The following is an 18,226-nucleotide window of genomic DNA, read 5'->3' on the forward strand; positions in this document are numbered from 1 at the left end:
TCTCTTTTTACGTAAAAGAATGAAGCGGAAAATTCGGTCTTAAGCATATGTTTGTTGTCAAAAGTGTTACGAATAATATTTTCATTTGTTTTCACCGCGCGTTTTTTTCGCATTTCGTTCTTGTTTTTGATTTTTTTCCGTCGGGTTTCCTTCCGGTTCCGGTTTGATCGTTTGCATCTGACACACCTTGAAAAACTTTTCTTTTTTTTTATTTTTATTTTATTTTTTTTCGAAAATCAAATTTTGTTAGTTGAGAAAATGTTGACCTCGCTTTACGTATGTATAAAACGAATCGTTGGAATTTTTTTATTTTTTTTTTGGGGGGGTAGCGAGAGGTGAGAAGGCGGTGCGAGGGGAAACGAAGGAAAAATGAGAATGAAGAATGTTTTTGAAGTTTTCTTTCGGATGATTTAATAGTCGTCTGGTAAAAAATTTTCAACCTTTAATTAAAATATTTTGATTTGTGTGGTAAAGTTTTATTCTTTGTCTCGTTTCTTTACTTCCGGTTTTCTATTATTTTCTTCATAAGTTTTTTATGAGGAAAAAAAAAAAAATTTTCCGAAAAAGTAAAAATGACCTAAACTTCTTCGGTGTGAATGATTTTGAATTTTTTTCCGGAACCGAACACACACTTTTTTTAATGTTTTTGTATTAGAAGCAGTATTTACGGAGGGGGGGAGGTTGAGGAGGGGAAGAAAGAATGAAAAAAGGAAACTTTTAATTTTTTTTTTTCGAATAAATTTTTTATAATGAAAATGCCACGTTTTTTTTTTGTTATCGTAAACAGGAAAAGGTTGATTCTGTTAAAAAAAGAAAAGAGGAAAAGTTACGTAACGGAAGTTGTTATCAATCGGAAAAGGTTACCTTGGCACCTTTTCACATTAATTATTTCAACTCTTCAAACAGATTTTCTTTTTTTTTTTTTTGTTTCGTTTCTTCGAATGTGTAAAGTTTTTCTTTTTTTTTTTCCTTTTCTCAAGAGATTTTACGTTTCTGAAAAAAGAGAGAGAAAAACAGAGAAAACATTTCTTTTTCTTTTTTTTTTTTTACTTTCTTTAGTTCTTTAAAAAAAAAAATCGAAAGAAATTTGTTTTGAGGGTTGAGATTTACAAGCAAGAAAAAAAAAAAAAAAAGAAAAAAATTTATCGGAAGAAATTTTTCGCTATAAAAGGGGTTACGCTTCGCTTTTTTTTATTTTATTTTCCATTTCTTTTTTTTTTTTTTTAACGGTATTGATTTATGTTTTATCGATTCGCGTAATGTTTCATTCATTCATTCCTTTTCATTCCCTTTTTAAAATTTTTTTTTTGCTTTGTTTTGTTTTGCTTTCCCTTAGACAAACAAACAAACATCTTTCAAATCGTATATATATTTTGTACGCAACAATTTTCATTTTCTAAACCATTAAATTTTCAAGCTTTTATTGATTTGATTTCTTTTTTTTTTTTTTTTTTAAAAAAAAAAAGGAGGGAAAAAAGAGAGAGAGAGAGAGATGAAAAACACGTTTGCAACACTTTTTGTAAACTCATTTTTTTTATTTTTCTTCTCAATCGAAATAAAAACAAAAAAAATCGGTTTCTAATAATAATATTTTTCCATTTTACCTTTTTGAAAATTTCTTTTTCGTTTCTTCTTCATTACCCCTCCCTCCTTCTTCTCCCTCCCACGTAACCGTGTTTTACCTCGCCCTCTCCCTCACTTAGAATCCGAGAAATTTTTTTTTCTTTTTGTTTTTCATATTAGACACGTATATACATAATAAAAACCGTTAACAAAGCTATTTTTCCGGTTCATTAATTTTTTTTACAAAAAAAAATAGGAAATCCTACATGATTTTCGCAAAAACATAAACATAAACATAAAAAAAAATTAAACTAATTTTATTATTATTATTATTATTAGTATTATCATTTTGGGTTCAAAAGTATTTAAAAAAAAAAAAAAGAAACGAAAAATTTTTTTAATTCGTATCAAAAATAAAAAAAGGGTCAAATAAGTAAAAATGGCAACCGCGCCCGAACTCCTCTCTCGTTCACTTTAAGGGACGTGGTAATAAATAAATAAAATAATAATAATAATAATAATAATAATAATACCAGCATGGAGTCGAGTTTTTCCATTGTCTAGAATCTGTTGAAGAATTGAATAGAGAATGAGAGAGAGAGAGAGAGTGAGCGGAAACCGGAATTTTACAAGTCTCTCCCGTTGCAATTAACTCTTTTTTGGAATTTTTCATGAAATGGCGACGACTTAAAAAATAGGGTGGGAAAGGGAATGAGGTGTGGAGACATTGAGGGTTTAATTAGTTGTTTGCCATAATTTTATTCTCTCTCTCTCTCTCTTCCTCTCTCTAAAACTTGAATTGTGTATTCCAGTTAAAACCGGGACATTCTTTCTCACCCCTTCTCTTCTTCCTCCCCGCCAAAAAAAAAGGAAAGAGGAAGAAAAGAACAACGGAATAGAAATAGAAAATGATGTCGTGGATTATTATTTCCATGTGAATTTTATCTTTGTGCAAAATTTTTCACACACACACACACGGAAAATATAATAATAATAATAGTATAAAAGTTATAATTTAAAACGGAAAAATGTGTGTGTGAGAGAGAGAGAGAGAGAATATGAGAGATAAAAATATCTTTTTAAAAAAAAAAATACAAAACCATTCAGAAAACGGCGGCGAGTTTTTACATTTCATTGTATAATAACAATAAAATTTAATTTTTATAAATAAAAACTTTTAAAACTTGTGTGTGAATTAACTTTTTATTAATTCGGAAAAGAATTAAAATAACGGTTACCAACTTTTGAAAAAAAAAAATTGTTTTTCCGATGAAACGTTTTAATATTATCATCGGGTGGCTGATTGTGAATGAATGAAAGAGTGAAAAAAAAATTAAATGTTTTTTTACAGGTGATCGGGAATGATTTTTATCTATGAGTAAATATGTCGTCTGCTTTTAACGTTTCCTCTTTTTTTTTTTTCTCTATGGAAATTCTTAATTGTGTTTTGTTGTTGTTGTTTTGGGTTGATTTTAGGTTAAAAAAAAAAAGTAAAACGTTGTAGTCGACAATTAAGCATAAATTGTTACCAACCGTAGAAATAATTATTATTATTAATAAAAAGGTAGAGGTCGTCGTAACCGCTTGAAACATAATTAAAACATAAAAACTCACGCAAAGTTTTTATGTTTTATGTTTAACTCACGTAAATTTTTTTTTTTTTTAGAAAGTTTAAAAAACATAAAAAAAAAGTTAAAAAAGATGTTTCCGTTTTTTTTCTATTTTTTTTTTTTTTTTTTGGTATGTTTTTGACTAATTTAAACCCTTACTGGTTGTTGCTGTTGTCGTTGCTATCCCTTTTTCAATAAATAAATAAAAAAAAGGGTTGACAACATTTAACAATTTAAATAATGTTTTTTTTTTCGCGAAATGAGTTTTTTTTCTCCAGGTATTCCAACAAAACAATGTAAACAAATAAAAAAATTTTTATGTCGTCTGCTACCAAAAAAAAAAAAAAAATTTTTTTTATTTTTCTCATAATTTGCACTTTTTTTAGGGAGACGAAGGGAGGGGCTGGGGGTCGGAAATAAGAAAAGATACGTTTGAGTGGATTTTTTTTTTCTTCCCCCCCTAATGTAAAATTCAATTTATTTTATTAAAGAGAGAGAGAGAGAGAGAGAGCGTGTGCGTGTGCTTGAATGTGAGTGCGTTTGTGCGTGAGAATGTAAGGAAAAAAAAAAAAATTTACTTTTCTTTCTTTCTTTAGCGTTTTCTTTTTTTTGCTCATTGAAATCCTACAATATATATATATTTCAAATGTAATTTATTAATTTCCCAAAGGATCACTTTTGCGCCTTTTTTTTTTTATTACGTCGTTGTTGTTACGTCATTTTTGAAATTTCATCTACAACGTCACCGCCGAAAACGACGACGACGACGCCACCGCCGCCTCCGTCATCGTCGTCGTCGTCGGCAACGAATTTAAAAAAATTTCGATTCGGTTTCTTTTATATTCGTCATTTTTTTTTTTTAATCAATTTTATGTGTGCTTCTGTGAAAAGTGGTGGTGCGATACGATTATTTTGGGGGGGGGGCAGGGGATAGGGGTGTCGGTTAAAAGAGCAGCGAGGTGGGGTAAAGAACAAATTAAAACGAGGGGCGCAAAGTTTAACCTTCGCGTTGTGATTTTTTTTTTTCGGCACCGATTCGTTGTTTTTTTTGCTTTCTTTCTTTCTTTCTTCTGACACGACTTTTAAAATTAAATATATTAATTTATTCGTACACTTCCGGGGTTTTCTTTTTTTTTTTGTGAATTTCCACCTACGTTCTTTTTTTTTTTTTTTTAAATGTTAAACTTTTTTAATTATATAAATTTTTAAAATAATTTTTTTTTTATTATGTATAAAAAAAAAAGAATTATCGATGAATGAAAGAGCGAATCGATGAAAAAAAAAATGAAAAAACTAATATGGCTGCCACCTGTTTAACTTACGCGTAATAAAAAAAAAAAAAATTAATCGAAATAAATTTGATACGTTTGATTAAAAAAAAACTTTTTCTTTTGTTTCCTTCCACGAAACATAATTTTTTCGTTTCAATCAAATTTTTTTTTTTTTTTTTTTTTTGCGGAAGGGAAAAAGACGATGATGGGGGGGGGGGGGGAAAAAAAGGAAGAGGGAGGGGAGGTTTAACATTTCAATGCTTGACGTATCGACAGATTTTTTTATCATTATTATTATTATTAATTTTTTTTAATTATTAAAGCAATGAAAACCAATTTCGCAAAAAAAAAAAAGTTTCGCTTGCGATTTTTTGTTTACCTCCCCGTGTCGAATGAAAAAATACCAACTTTGAAAAAAAAAAAAAAATACACCGTGTCGATTAATATTATCAATAGGGAGAGAAAAAAAAAGACAGCGTGAAAGAAACGTGAAAAAAAAAAAAAACTTTCACGATGGGTGGCTGGTATTGAAGTGAAACGTTGATGATGCCAATTATCATACTTATCATTATTATTATTATTATTAAAAATTTTAATGGCACGGATTTATTATTGATAAATTGAATGGTATAAAACAAACAAACGCAAGTTGGTACCTTGGGTGACGTCGTGTGAGTTTTTTAAATTTTAAATACCCAGAATTTCTTAGGTAATATAAATAAATATATGGTTTGATTTCACTTATCTCTCTCTCTCTCACACTCTCTCTTTCTCTCAATCTATGCTTCTTTCTCTACGTTTTCTCTCTCTCTCTCTTTTTCTTACCTTGCCATGTTTTGTTGACCCCTCCTCGTTCTCCTTTTTCTCTTACGATCAATTTCTTTTCCTCCCCTTTCCTCCCTTCGCTTCTATTTCTTTTTTAAAAAATTTCAAGTTTGGCGTTAATTCATCATCATCATCGCAATCATTATTATTATTATTATGGTAATGTATGTATATTTGATTTTAATAATAGTTTTTTTCTTTCTTTTCATTTTCTTCCCGTCCCCCATGAATTCGTATTCACGTTACAAAAAAAAACGAATCGTTATTATTATTATTATTATTATTATTACTGTTTATGATTTTAATAATGATAAATTTACTACGAAGAAGGAGGGGAAGGAGGGGGGGAGAAAAAATGTCGCCAACGTAAAATTTCTTTGTTTTTTTTTTTTTTTTAACGCTTCGACTGTAATAATAATTGGTAACCAATTTATAGTCCTACATAAAAATAATAATAATAATTAATGGTTGATTCGGGTTATTAAAAAAAAAAAAAATGAAATGAAATGAAATAAAAACTTTGTTGAAATGAATCAAGTGTAAAATAGGTTGATAAAATAAATCTGGTGACACGTTAAATTCATTTTAACGTGAAGTCTATAAACGTTTTAATGATCTCCAATAAAAAAAAAGAGGAAAAAAACATAATAAATATTTTGTTGCGAGTAAAAAAAAAAAAAAAAAAATTATATTAGAGAGTAAGAAGCAAGGGGAGGAAAAAAAGAAAAAAAAAAAAAACGTGTCAAAAGAAAAGTGAACTGATAAATCGCGGTGTGTGAAACATTTTTTATAAATAAATTGACCACACATGAAAACATCTCACGAAACGTCTTATAATAATATAAACTTTTCCTAAGTGACCCATGAATCCTTTCCACATTTCTTTCCCATATTTCTTTTTTTTTTTTCGGGGGGGGGGGAAGGGAAGGGAGAGAGAGAGAAAGAAAAAAAAGTGAGTCAAAAAGGGGGAAAAAAAAAAAAGTTTAACCCCGCAGGACGTTTGTCTAACACATAAATTTCTTATTCTAACGACAGCCTTTTTTTTTTTAATTTCTTCGTATTTATTTAAGTTGGTTTTTCACGTGCTGCTCCTGCTGCTGTTGCTATTGTTGTTGCTGTCGTGGTTTTTAATGTTTTATTTCTAATTTAACGTTTTTTTTAGAGAGTGTTTACATATTTATTTTTAGCGTTTTGAGATTACATTAATCTCTTTTTTCCGTTAAAAAAAAAATCCCCGAAAATACTATCCAAAAAAAAAAAAAAATTTTAATAATTAATAACAAGAGTGAATAGCGCACTCTATGAAATGGCAAGAAAAAATATTTGCGAAAATGACGTCGCACCATTACAATTGATTCCTATTGGTCAAAATGATTTAACGTAAGTTGACGTACGGTTTCTATGGTAAACGTTAATAATTTTTATTTATTTATTGTTTCGATTACGATTTTATTTTCAAAAAATAAAAACAAAAACAAAAGGCGCGTAAAACTTTTTAAATTTTTTACGTGAATAGTTTTTTAAATTTTGGAAAAAGGAAATAATAATAATAATAATAATAATAATAATAATAAATGGATTCTTTTCACTGGAGAAAGATTAAAATATTTAAAATCGATATTAAAATAATAAAAAACCACAAATAGACGTATATTTATCTCCTTAAGTCGGTTGTGTTTGTTGTAAAAAGTTGTTTCCTGTTAAGTTTGTTTAAAAAAAAAAAACTACAAAAGTAATTTGTCTTGTTAAGTTGTAATCTTGTATTGTTTTCCATTTAGAAAAAAAAAAAAAAAACACGAGGTGGTATTTTATTGTTTGTTACAAGTCGAATTTTTTATTATTCCAAAATGGTAACATAAAAAAAAAAAAGTAACCGAAAAAATTAAGTCGCGTATTGAAATAAAAAAAAAAAAGGGGGGGACCGCCATTGAAAAGTTTTTTGTGTTTTTTTTTTTTTTTTTTTTTTTCAAATTGTTCTTTTTGTTAAACGCGTTGTTGGTTGTTTTCTTATCTGAAATTTTTTCTTTTTTTACCGACGTTTGTTTGCCGGTCGTCACCGAAAAAAAAAAAAAATTTTTTCAAAATGATAAATGTCGGAATTTTTACGCGAAGAAACGAAATCGGAAAAAAAATCAATCAATCAATCAATCACTTTTGGAATTTTAAAATCGACTCCTGCAGTGATGAAAAAAAAAAAACTTGAAAAAACAGAGAGACTGGAACTGAGAATAGAAAAAAAAAAAATCGCACACTTTTTCTGACATTTTAAAAAAAAATTTACCTGTAACCTTATGACCTTATAAATCTTTTACTTATACGCCGCGTTACGGTTTTTTTTTTCATTTTTACGCCGCGTTACGGTTTTTTTTTTCATTTTTACGCCGCGTTACGGTTTTTTTTTTCATTTTTACGCCGCGTAAATTAATAAACTTTCAAACTGGAAAAATTATTATTAGTTATTATCACTACTATATAGCTAAAAAGAGAAAACAATTAGTCTTAATTATTATCACCTTGACATAATCAATTTTAATTAATTATAATTTTTTCTTCTCATTTTAATTTTCCAACTTTTTCTTCTTCCTCTTCCTCCTCTGGTTCTTCTTTTTTTCCTTGGTTTTGTTTTTTGTTTGTTGGTAGCAGTGAGTTTCTCAAAAAAAAATGTTATGAATAATTTTTTCTTCAAGTTAAATTCATTATTTTTTTATACCTTTGACCTTGATTCCTTACTCTCGTTATTATTATTATTATTATTATTATTATTATTATTATTATTATTATTTAATCGTTAGCTTTCGACTTTTTTTTTTTTTCAATTATTATAATTGCAGAAGACGTCGATGACGACGACGACTACGGCGGGAATAACGCGCGTCGTAACGCGTTCGAATCGTTATTTTCAAATACGTCATTCTTTTTTTTTTTTTTTTTCTTTTTATTCGTGACAGTTTTTAATCGTGTCGTCGTTGTCGTCTGCTTGCGATCGGCTCGTATCATCGTTCCCACATTTTTAGATTTTATTTTTTTTATGCTGTCGTGAACTTTGCACCGATACCATCGCCATTTTCTATTTTTTTTTTTTTTTTAAATATATTTTTCTCTCTAGTTTCGAATCGTTTTAAAAGAAAATTTTGTTTTCGTCCTTAAGCTAAACATTGTGGTAGGAGAAAAAAAGAAACAAGAGGCGAAACCTGTAAAGGTTCTCATAAATTTCTTTTTTTTTTTAAATAAATTGTCTAAGAAAAATTTAAAAGTTCGTCGGGGCGAAAACAGGAAAATTGCCAAACTGTTGCTGTTGAGGAAAATTTAAATTGAACGCAATCCAAAAAAAAATGAAACAAAAAAAAAAAAAAAGTTAGAAGGATAGGGAAAAAAAAGCGTATGAGCGAAAGAAAGGAAAAAAGGTAACGAGGAGAGCAAAAGTAACAAAAAAAAGGAGCAAAAACAAAAAATTCGCTCCACTGCGTCGATCGAGATGTTTTTTAAAAACATTTATCAAAATTTAAAAAAAAAAAAACAAAACAAAAGCTCAATATGAAATGTTTGTTTTTGTTTAAAAAAAAAAAAAAATTTAAATAAACTTTTTATGTTTTTATGTTGTTTTTCATATCACGTATATTTATTTATACTATTATTATTATTTGTTGTTGTTGTTGTTGTTGAAAATTATGTTTTGTACTTTAATATTGAGGTTTATTTCCTTTTGTGATTAATAAAATTTATTACAATGTAAGGAACCCACGTAGTATTATTATTATTATTAATAAAATACATCGATTAAATTCCCTGTTGAATTTTATTAACAAATGAATAATAAATGTTGTTATTATTATTATTATTATTATTATTATTATTATTATTATTATTATTATTACGCGAGTGAGAATACGGTGTGATAAATTTTTCTCTTTTTCTCTAGTAAATTTTTGTGAAAACAAATAATTTCGCAAAATAACGCGAGCGACAGATTTCCGGTTTAATGAACGCCATGAAAAAAAAAAAAATGAAAACAATTGCGAGGGATTAAATGAAAATATTTTCAATATTTTCATATCGTTTCCTTTGAATCAAAGAGAGAGAGACAGTTAGACAGGCAGGCGGGGGAAAAAGGGATAGAAAGGGAGAAAGACAAAGAGAAAAAGGGGGAAAACAAAGAGAGATAGAAAGAGGGAAAGACAGAGAAAACAGAAAAAGAGAGAGAGGGAGTCAAATAGAGAAACACACAAGCAGAGAGTACAATAGAAAGAGACATAGATAGACAGAAAGGGAATAAGAAAGAGAGAGAAACAGACAAGCGGAAAGAAAGAGAGGGAGAAAGAGAAAATTAAAAAGAGGGAAGAGAGAGAAAATAAGAAAGAAACAGAGATATATAGAAAGAGAAAACAACCAAAAAAAAAGACAGAGACAGACAAACAAACAAACAAACAAACACACAGGCAGAGAGTAAGACAAATAAAAAGAAAAAATAGAGTAAGACAAACAGAAAAGCACACACAGGCAGAGAGAAACGTTTCGAATTGTTTTTACCATTTAAAAAGGTAAATACGAAAAAGGTTAAAAATTGACCTTTTCCCGATTAGAAAAAAAAAAAAAATTTCTCTTTTTTTTTTTTTTTTTTTTCATATCAATTTTATCGAGAATATTTTTTTTTGTTTTTGTTTGTGTTTTTCATTGTTTTTCACGTTTGTAGTACATAAACATAAAAGTTGTGTAAATTAAAACTTTGTTGAATTTTTTTTTGTTTTTTAAATTGATGAGCTTCGTTTTTTCGTTTTAAAGCACAATTGAATAGATATGGCCGACGTTTGAATTTTTTTTTCCTCTTCTCACGTTTCTTTTTATTTATTTATTTATTATGTTTTCTAGGTAAAAAGTATTTTTTTTCTTTTTTTTTTCTCCGATTGAAAATTTAATGGCGATTTGTTGTTTCTGTCGTCGTTGAAATCAAAAAAATTTTTTTTTTTTTAAATCTGAGCGATTATGCCGCGTTTTTTAATTATCATTATTATGCTCGTGTCACGCTAACTTACGGCATTTGATTTATACAAAAAAATATTTACGACAGGGAAATATTACCCTCGTGCGTGCGTGCGTGTGTGCGTGCGTGCGTTTTTTTGTTTTAATTAAATTTTAGAATCGAAATGTTATTTACACGACTCCGTGAGTACCGAACAAACACTTATACCACGATCGTAATTTTTATAGACGTTGTAAATTTTATTATCGGTGAGAGAGAGAGAGAAAGGGGGAGAGGGTAAAGGGAAAGTTTGCGTTTGTTTATTTGTTTGTTTTTTTGTTTATTCGGGTACCGGTGAAAAAAAAATTTTTACGATTTTTTTTTTTTAAATTTTGTTAAAGTGAGTCACGAAAAGGTGGTGGTGGTTCATTTGAAAAAAAAAAATTATTACTTTTTTTTTTTTTACCACTTTACGTTTAATTAAATTTTTTAAAGTTGTAAAAAAAAAAAAAAAATAATAATAAAACAAAGGTAAAGATGGCGTGAGTGAAATAGAAAGAAAAAAAAGAGAAAGAGAGAGAGAGAGAGAGAAAGAAATTTTCGCGCCTAAAAAAATTTTTTCAATATTTAGTCAGTTATGTTTGTTAAACTTTTTTTTTTTTTTTACAACATTTTAACGGTTTATTAAAAATAAATATTTTATAAATTTTAATGAAAACCGCTAAAGCCCCCCTCCCTCCTCTCTCTCTTCTTCCCCGACGAAAACCTTTGACCTTTGTACTCTTCTTATAAAAGGAAACGTTTTTTTTTTTTTTCGAAGGGGAAGGGGGGTAAATATTTTTAGAAAAAAAAAAAATTTAAAAGGAACGATGTATCCTTTTACCTTCTGCCACACACGCGCGCACACGCACCTTTTCCCCCTTTTAAATAAAAAGGTTTAAAAAAAAAATTTAATAAAGCTTAGATAGATACCCCACCGGATATAGAAAAAATTCTTTTTTTTAAAAAAAAAAAAAAAAACATGGGAGTAGAAAAAAGGGAAGAAGAAGAAGAGAGAGGGATGAAGGGGGAAAAAAGTTTTCAATAATAAAACCAAGTGAAAAAATTTAAAAAATAACGGTCATAATAATTCGGTCATCAAAACAATTCATCTATACGAAATATAGCATAAAAGCTAATAATAATAATAATAATAATAATAATAATAATGATGATGATGATGATGATGATGATGATGATGATGATGATGATGATGATGATGATGATGATGATGATAAATGAAAAATTTATAGCGTTTGTAATATTTTAAATCACGCTATAAAAAATTAATTACGCGAGAGAGTGTCGTAATTAAAATTATTCGCTATAAATATCAAGTCTCGTAATTTTTTTTTTTTTTTCAAGTTTGCCAAACTGATTATTATAAATCATTTTAAATATCTCAACAGGTGGTTTTGTTTTACGTTTAAAACGCACACGCACTCACGCACGCACATAATAGTAATAATAATAATAATTTTTTTCCCGTATCTGTTTTTCCGCAGAGTAGACATCACTCATTTTATAGCTCATTAAAAAAAAAAAAAAATGGCAAAAATAATTATAAAAAAAATTATAGCGCGGCTTTAAAGTGTTGTTGTTGGCATCGCTATTTCATTATTATTATCATCATTATTATTATTTCACGATTAATAAATCATTTGGTAAACACACACACCAAAAGGCGTTAGTTCTTTTGAATTTAAACGTTTACAATCCAACCAACCATCCATCCACCCACTTTTCACATTTTCGTACCTTTAATTAAAATAATTTAAAAAAAAAAACACGTAATAATAATAATAATAATAAAATTATTACGTGTCACATTTAATAAGAATTTTTTTTTTTTAATGTGAGAGAATGATGGAAAAAAAATATAACGAACGAAAAACGCGTTAGTTTGTTTGTTTGTTTCTTTTTTGCACGCGTGAATTTTTTTTTATACACGTGTAATTATATCGATTTAAATTTTTTTTTTGTATCCAGTTCGAATAGAACAACTGACAACCGGGTTGTTTTTTTTGAGAATTTTTAACGGTTCACCTTGTTGTTTGTTGTAGAAAAAAAAAAAATTTGTTAGAAATGGCACATTTAATGATGGCGCAAAACTTTTGTGCGTGCGTGCGTGCGTGAGCGTGTCATGTTTCTTATTAAGTATCATCAACACGAAAATATTTATAACTTTGTGAATGTTTTTTGTTGTTGTTGTTGTTGTTTCATCATGTGACGTAAAATTTGTTTTTCTCTCGCTCGTTTTCTCAAAGAACATGGCGATGTACATTTTTCAATCATTCAAATCTTTTAATTGTTATTATTATTATTATTAACGTAATTGTCAAAAAGTTTTTTTTTTTAACCGTCAATTCCTCGGATTAAAGTTACTTTTATTATTATTATTATTATTAATATTTGAATTCCAGAAGTAATAATAATTTGAACGTTGGAAAAAAAAATTTTTTTAAATGTTAATTAACTAGACAATCGATCGTCGTAAAATCGTTTGAATACAAATCGAATCTATAATAATAATAATAATAATAATAATAATAATAATAATAATAATAACAATAATAATAATAGTAGTAGTAGTAATAATAATAATAATAATGAGGGAAGAAGTTAAAAAAAAATGGGGTCACGAACGATGATATTTCTTTCCTCTTCTAACGCTTTGCAGCGTTTAATTCCACGACGTTAAAATTTAATATAAATCATTATGTACGAATCATCGTGGTAGCAGCAGTAGTAGCAGTAGTGGTAGTAGTAAAATTTAACATATCAAATTATTCGATTGTATTTGAAATCTTTTTCGTAATTTTTTCTTTTTTTCGTACGTCACATAAATAATAAAAATATCAAATTACGATTATGTTTAAAAAAAAATAATTAAACAAAAGAATAGAAATTATTAACCGGTCATTTTACCGGTTCGTTCATTCGATGGAAAAAAAAGAAAAACGAAACAATATCGAGGAAAAAATTGTTTAAGTAAAAAAAAAAAAAAAAAACAAAATGGCGGGTTTTGCGTTCGATTTCATAACCACCGATTACGTAACAGGTGTAAAAAAAAATAAAATAAAATAAAAATTCCAATTTTGGAATAAAAAAAACAATAACAAAAAAAAAAAAAAACAAAAACGTCATCATCGTCGTAGTCGTAGGTTTAGGCGGCGATCGAATACATTTAATAATAATAATAAAGAGAAAGAATTTTTATTTTATTTTGCCCGAATACTTTGGGGGGGGGGGGGTTAAAAAGTTTTCAAACATTAAAATATTTCGTTTCTAAAAAAAAAAAAAAAAAAAAAAAAAGGAACGAACGAATTTAATATTCATGAATGCAAAAACCGTAAAAAGAAAACTATAAAAAAGAAATTTATGTACCATCCGTTGTGGCATTACAAACAATATTTTATTATGGGCGCAACTTAATATTCTTTTTTTTTATAAAATGCACTTTTAATAAATCGACCGGAAAAGATTTTTTAACGCCGCCGACTTGAATTGCCAACCAGTTTCGACACCCGCCCTCCGCCACCCGCCGCCACAACCACCAACATTGCCGTGTTAATAATCATCATTATCGCGACCACAAGTGCCATCGCACTCATAGTTTTGGTCAAATTTTTTTTTTTTTTTTTTTTTTCATCTTTTTCTATTCGTTTGTTGTTGTTGACACGTTTCCTAATGAAAAAAATATTTAAAAAATTAAATTAAAGGGCGTGAACGCGTTTTTATTATAACAAATCACATTGGCTAAAGGGCTTTTTTTCGATTATTTTTTTTTTAAATATTTAAATATCACCAGTGATAATAATAATAATAATGATAGTGTTCGTACCAGAAAGAAGTATGTAAATTTTCATCGTGGAAAAAATTTTAAAAAAAATGGAAATTTTTATATCAATCGCAAACAGCAGAAGATACTTAAAAGTATTTTTGAAGATAAACACGTACGTGTCAATCATGGCACCTTAATCTTTTCGGATTTTTACAACATTACTCGAATACCGGAAATGGTAAAAAAAAATATAGAAATTGAGAAATTCGTTATCTGCCGTCGTCGTGCTGTCGATTTCGTCAGATTCTTATCAGGAGGAGATGAACATCATCACACCGTACACGAGAGATTTCCGAAAAAGAATCGAATCAAACAGAAGAACACACGTTTGTCGGAAAAACAAGGTTCGATAGGTTAAAAAAAACCTGGAACAGGAACAAACAACTGCAAAACCTTCCAAACGAAAGGGATATAAAAAATGAAACGATGATAATAATAATAATAGTAATTTTTTTTATGCGTGAGGAACGTTTTTAAACGTATATTCACGTTGAAATATTACAAATTAATACGAATGATGATGATGATGAAAGGCCGATGTAGGGGAGGGAGGGGAAAAAAAGTTATAAAAAATTTATATAGCATTAAATATAGCATAAAAGCGCTATAAAGTTTTTTTTTTTTATTTCCGAGTAGAGTAATAATTAATAATAAATGAAAAATATTGTTACGGGTGGGGTGGTTTGTCATCCAACTGTTTAATTAATTGAAGGTCAACAAAGGAAAACCCAATTTGTCGTCTGTTGCTGTTGCTGTCGCTGTTGCGTTTGCGTTATACGTCATCAAAACATATTGATGACTTTTAATATTCTCTCATCGTTTTTTTTTTTTTTTTTTATGGAACTTTTAAAACGATTTCATATTATGAAAAATGTTTCCGTTTTTTTTTTTTGTTATCATAATAAATTAAAGTAAAATGACTTTCGATTTCGATCGATCGATCGATTGATTAAAATCAATCGATAATTTTAATAAATTTAATTTTTTTTTTGGGGGTGTGTGTGTGTGTGTGTGAAAAAATCGATTGACGATCCTCTTCAAACGGTCATTAACTGACGATAAGAAAAAAGCAATATGATTTGATTGTTTTTTGATTATTATCATAAAAATCGTTCAATGTTCTTCGCCAATAATAATAATAATAGTAATAATAATAATAATAATAATATTTATAACTAATTGAAATATTTAAACGAAATTGAAAAGTAATTTTCGAATTTTTTTTTTTTTTTAAATGGATACTTTTAATTGAATAAATTGAATCGATATTTTTAAAAATAAGAATGATTTTTAAATTGATAGATTTAGTTCGCGTGGACAACGACAACCGTACAAAAAAAAAACAATTATAAATAATAATAATAATAATAATAATAATAATAATAATAATAATAATAATAATAATAATAAGGTTAAAAATTTTGTTGTTGTGCTTACTACGAAAACGAATTTTTTCCAGCAGCACTATACCAGATTTTTAGAATATGATTGATTGATTTCTTTCTTTCTTTTTACTTTTAAACAAATAAATAAAAAATAAAACACGTGGAATGAATTTTTTGCTTGTTTGTTGGGTTGTTTGTTTGTTTTTAGCTGGGAAAAAGAAAAATTACCGAAGAGAGTTGAACGAAGGGGGAGTTTTTTTTTTTTGTTAAACAACTTAAGAAGAAAAGTTTAATTTATTTATTTTACCTACTTAATAACTTCAACGAAGACGACGACGACGACGGAAGACGACGACAGTGGAAAACGTGTTGCGAATAATTAAAACGGAAGTTGACAATAACAACGACAACAACAAAAAATAAAGAATAAGATAGAAAAGGAAAAAGAAAAAAAAAAAAAGTAAACATCCCTTGTGGGGATCGAACCCACGACCTTTGGATTAGAAGTCCAACGCGCTATCCGCTGCGCCAAAGGGACTTGGCGATACAACTTTCGGTACTTGCAGACTCGAAACAATAAAACAACGGACCGGAAAAAAAAAAAAAAATTTTTTTTAAATTTTTTTTCAAGGTTGTTTTCATTAACGTCGTTATACTCTTATGGAGGACTCTTTTTAAATTGCTGGAATTTTTTTTTTTTTTTAAACCGCCGTTATTATTATCATTATTAACGGGATTGCGTAGGGGAGGAGGAGAGAAAGAGGGAAGGGGAGGCCGTGCAATAACTAATTCGTATTGCGGTACCTCCTAAAAAAACCTTAAAGCCCCACCGATTTTATTTTATTGTTTTTTTTGTGTGTGCGTGTGCGTGTGCGTGTGCGTGTGTGTTTGTAAATTGATAACACGATCCCGCCCAATGACGAATGAAATTTTTAATTGATAAAAAAAATATTTAACTCGTGCGACCTTTTATTTTATTTTATGTGATTTATTATTAATTGATATTAATAGCATTATTATTTTTATTATTATTAAAGACAGTAAAAATTTAAACCCTGATTTGTTGCTTTTTATTTATTTATTTATTTATTATTCATAATAATAATAATAATAATAATAATAATAATAATAATACGAGAAAACGGATTTTTATTTAATTTGTTTATTTATTTATTTTTTCAACTTCGTCGTCGGGAGAATTAAGTTTTTAATTTTTTTTTTTTTTGTTTTATACGTTTTGAAAAAAAATAAAAGGGGATTTTTTTTTTTAGTGGGGGGATGCATGCGTGTTTGCGTGCGTGCGTGTGTGCGTGATCCCTATTTTCCCCCCGCACGTTACTTTTTAACGACAAGGATTAACGCCCCGTTCAAACACGTGTAAAATAAACTTGAATTATTATTATTATTATTTTTAACGTGTTACGTTTTAAATGTGATAGACATTATTAAATGGAAATACGATACGCCGCGTTATCATCATCGTCATTATTATTATTATTATCATTATTATTAAAATAAATCTTTTTTGTTTTTTTTGGGTGTGCAAAATTTTTTCTTTTTTCTCTTACAAACCTTTAAGCATTTTCCCGGCGTCGAAATTACCGCTATCGATAAATTTTTAATAATGACATAACACTATTAGTTTCCATATATGGAGGGAGAAAGGGGGGGAGGTTAAAAAAAATTCCGCGTAATCATCCATAAAAGTTATTTTTCCATATAAATATAAATATGCACACACACATCACAAGTGTGTGTGCGAGAATTTAAATTTTTTTCTCTGCCCCAAATTATAAAATGAATTTGACACACAATGTTAAATTTACGACGTTTGAATTTTTTTTATTTTTCTCGGAAAATAAAACTAAAGACGAAAATTTTGTTTTTGTTTTTTTTTTTTTGTCCATTTTCGTATATTATTAAAAAAGAAAAAAATGCCGCAATCGTTTGTTTTATTCGAAAAATGGCGCCAAAAAACTTTATTATTATTATTATCATTAATAAAAATTTATTACGTAAAAAGAAAAAATGATATACGAGTATGTCAAAAAATTTTTATAAATAGTTACGTAAATACATTAAATAAAATAAATTAGATTCGTATAATCGAATTAGAACAACCTTATTAGCTTATATACGAGTTTCTTTTTTTTTTTTGTACTAATAAAACTCATCGACCTCGTTGGTATTAATACTACTAATACCTGCGAGTAGGTGCTACCGATTGAAGACAGAGAGAGAGAGAGAAAGATGAATGATTAATGATTTAATACAAGTATAAAAAGAAAAAAAAAAAAAAGGAAATTTTGTGAAAACCCTCTGGGATTGGAATTAATGATAAATGACAAGTTTTGACTTGCGTTTGAAGAAATTCAATGAGTCTCTCCTAAATCAGGATGTAAAGGAAGGATAATTAAATGCCAATATTTAGCTTATGGGTATGCGCGCGAAATTTTTTTTTTGTTTTTCGTTTTTCAAGGTCTTGTACGATTCAGAGATTCTCTCAAATGGTTTTTATTTCATTTCCTGTCGCGCATCGACGAATATTGTTTTTAAAAAAAATTTTTTTTTGTCGTTTTTGAAAAGTAATTAAAACGAATTCGTGATAGTGGTGATGGTGATGATGTTTAAGGGTGAGTTTTTTCAACCCCTTTTTTTTCATACGAAAATTTCACTTTTTATTTTATTTAAGGGATAATTTATTACTTTTTTTTTCATTTTTAACTATTGTC

At 28.0% G+C, this 18,226-nt stretch overlaps 1 protein-coding gene and 1 non-coding gene across 2 annotated transcripts; both read right to left on the reverse strand.

The window, feature by feature from the left end:
- Window positions 1-11,914: 11,914 nt before the first annotated feature.
- Phum_PHUM542860 (uncharacterized protein) lies at window positions 11,915-12,560 on the reverse strand (the record flags this gene model as incomplete). Its single annotated transcript, XM_002431666.1, has 2 exons — window positions 11,915-12,023; window positions 12,451-12,560. The coding sequence occupies 2 exons, from the start codon at window positions 12,558-12,560 to the stop codon at window positions 11,915-11,917; spliced, it is 219 nt and encodes a 72-aa protein (XP_002431711.1).
- A 3,399-nt stretch (window positions 12,561-15,959) lies between these two features.
- Window positions 15,960-16,032, reverse strand: Phum_PHUM542870. Its single transcript has one exon. It is a non-coding gene; the product is annotated as a tRNA-Arg (tRNA).
- Window positions 16,033-18,226: the final 2,194 nt, after the last annotated feature.

Source organism: Pediculus humanus, genomic scaffold (assembly GCF_000006295.1).
Source record: "Pediculus humanus corporis 1103172108290 genomic scaffold, whole genome shotgun sequence".
Classification (NCBI taxonomy): domain Eukaryota; kingdom Metazoa; phylum Arthropoda; class Insecta; order Psocodea; family Pediculidae; genus Pediculus; species Pediculus humanus.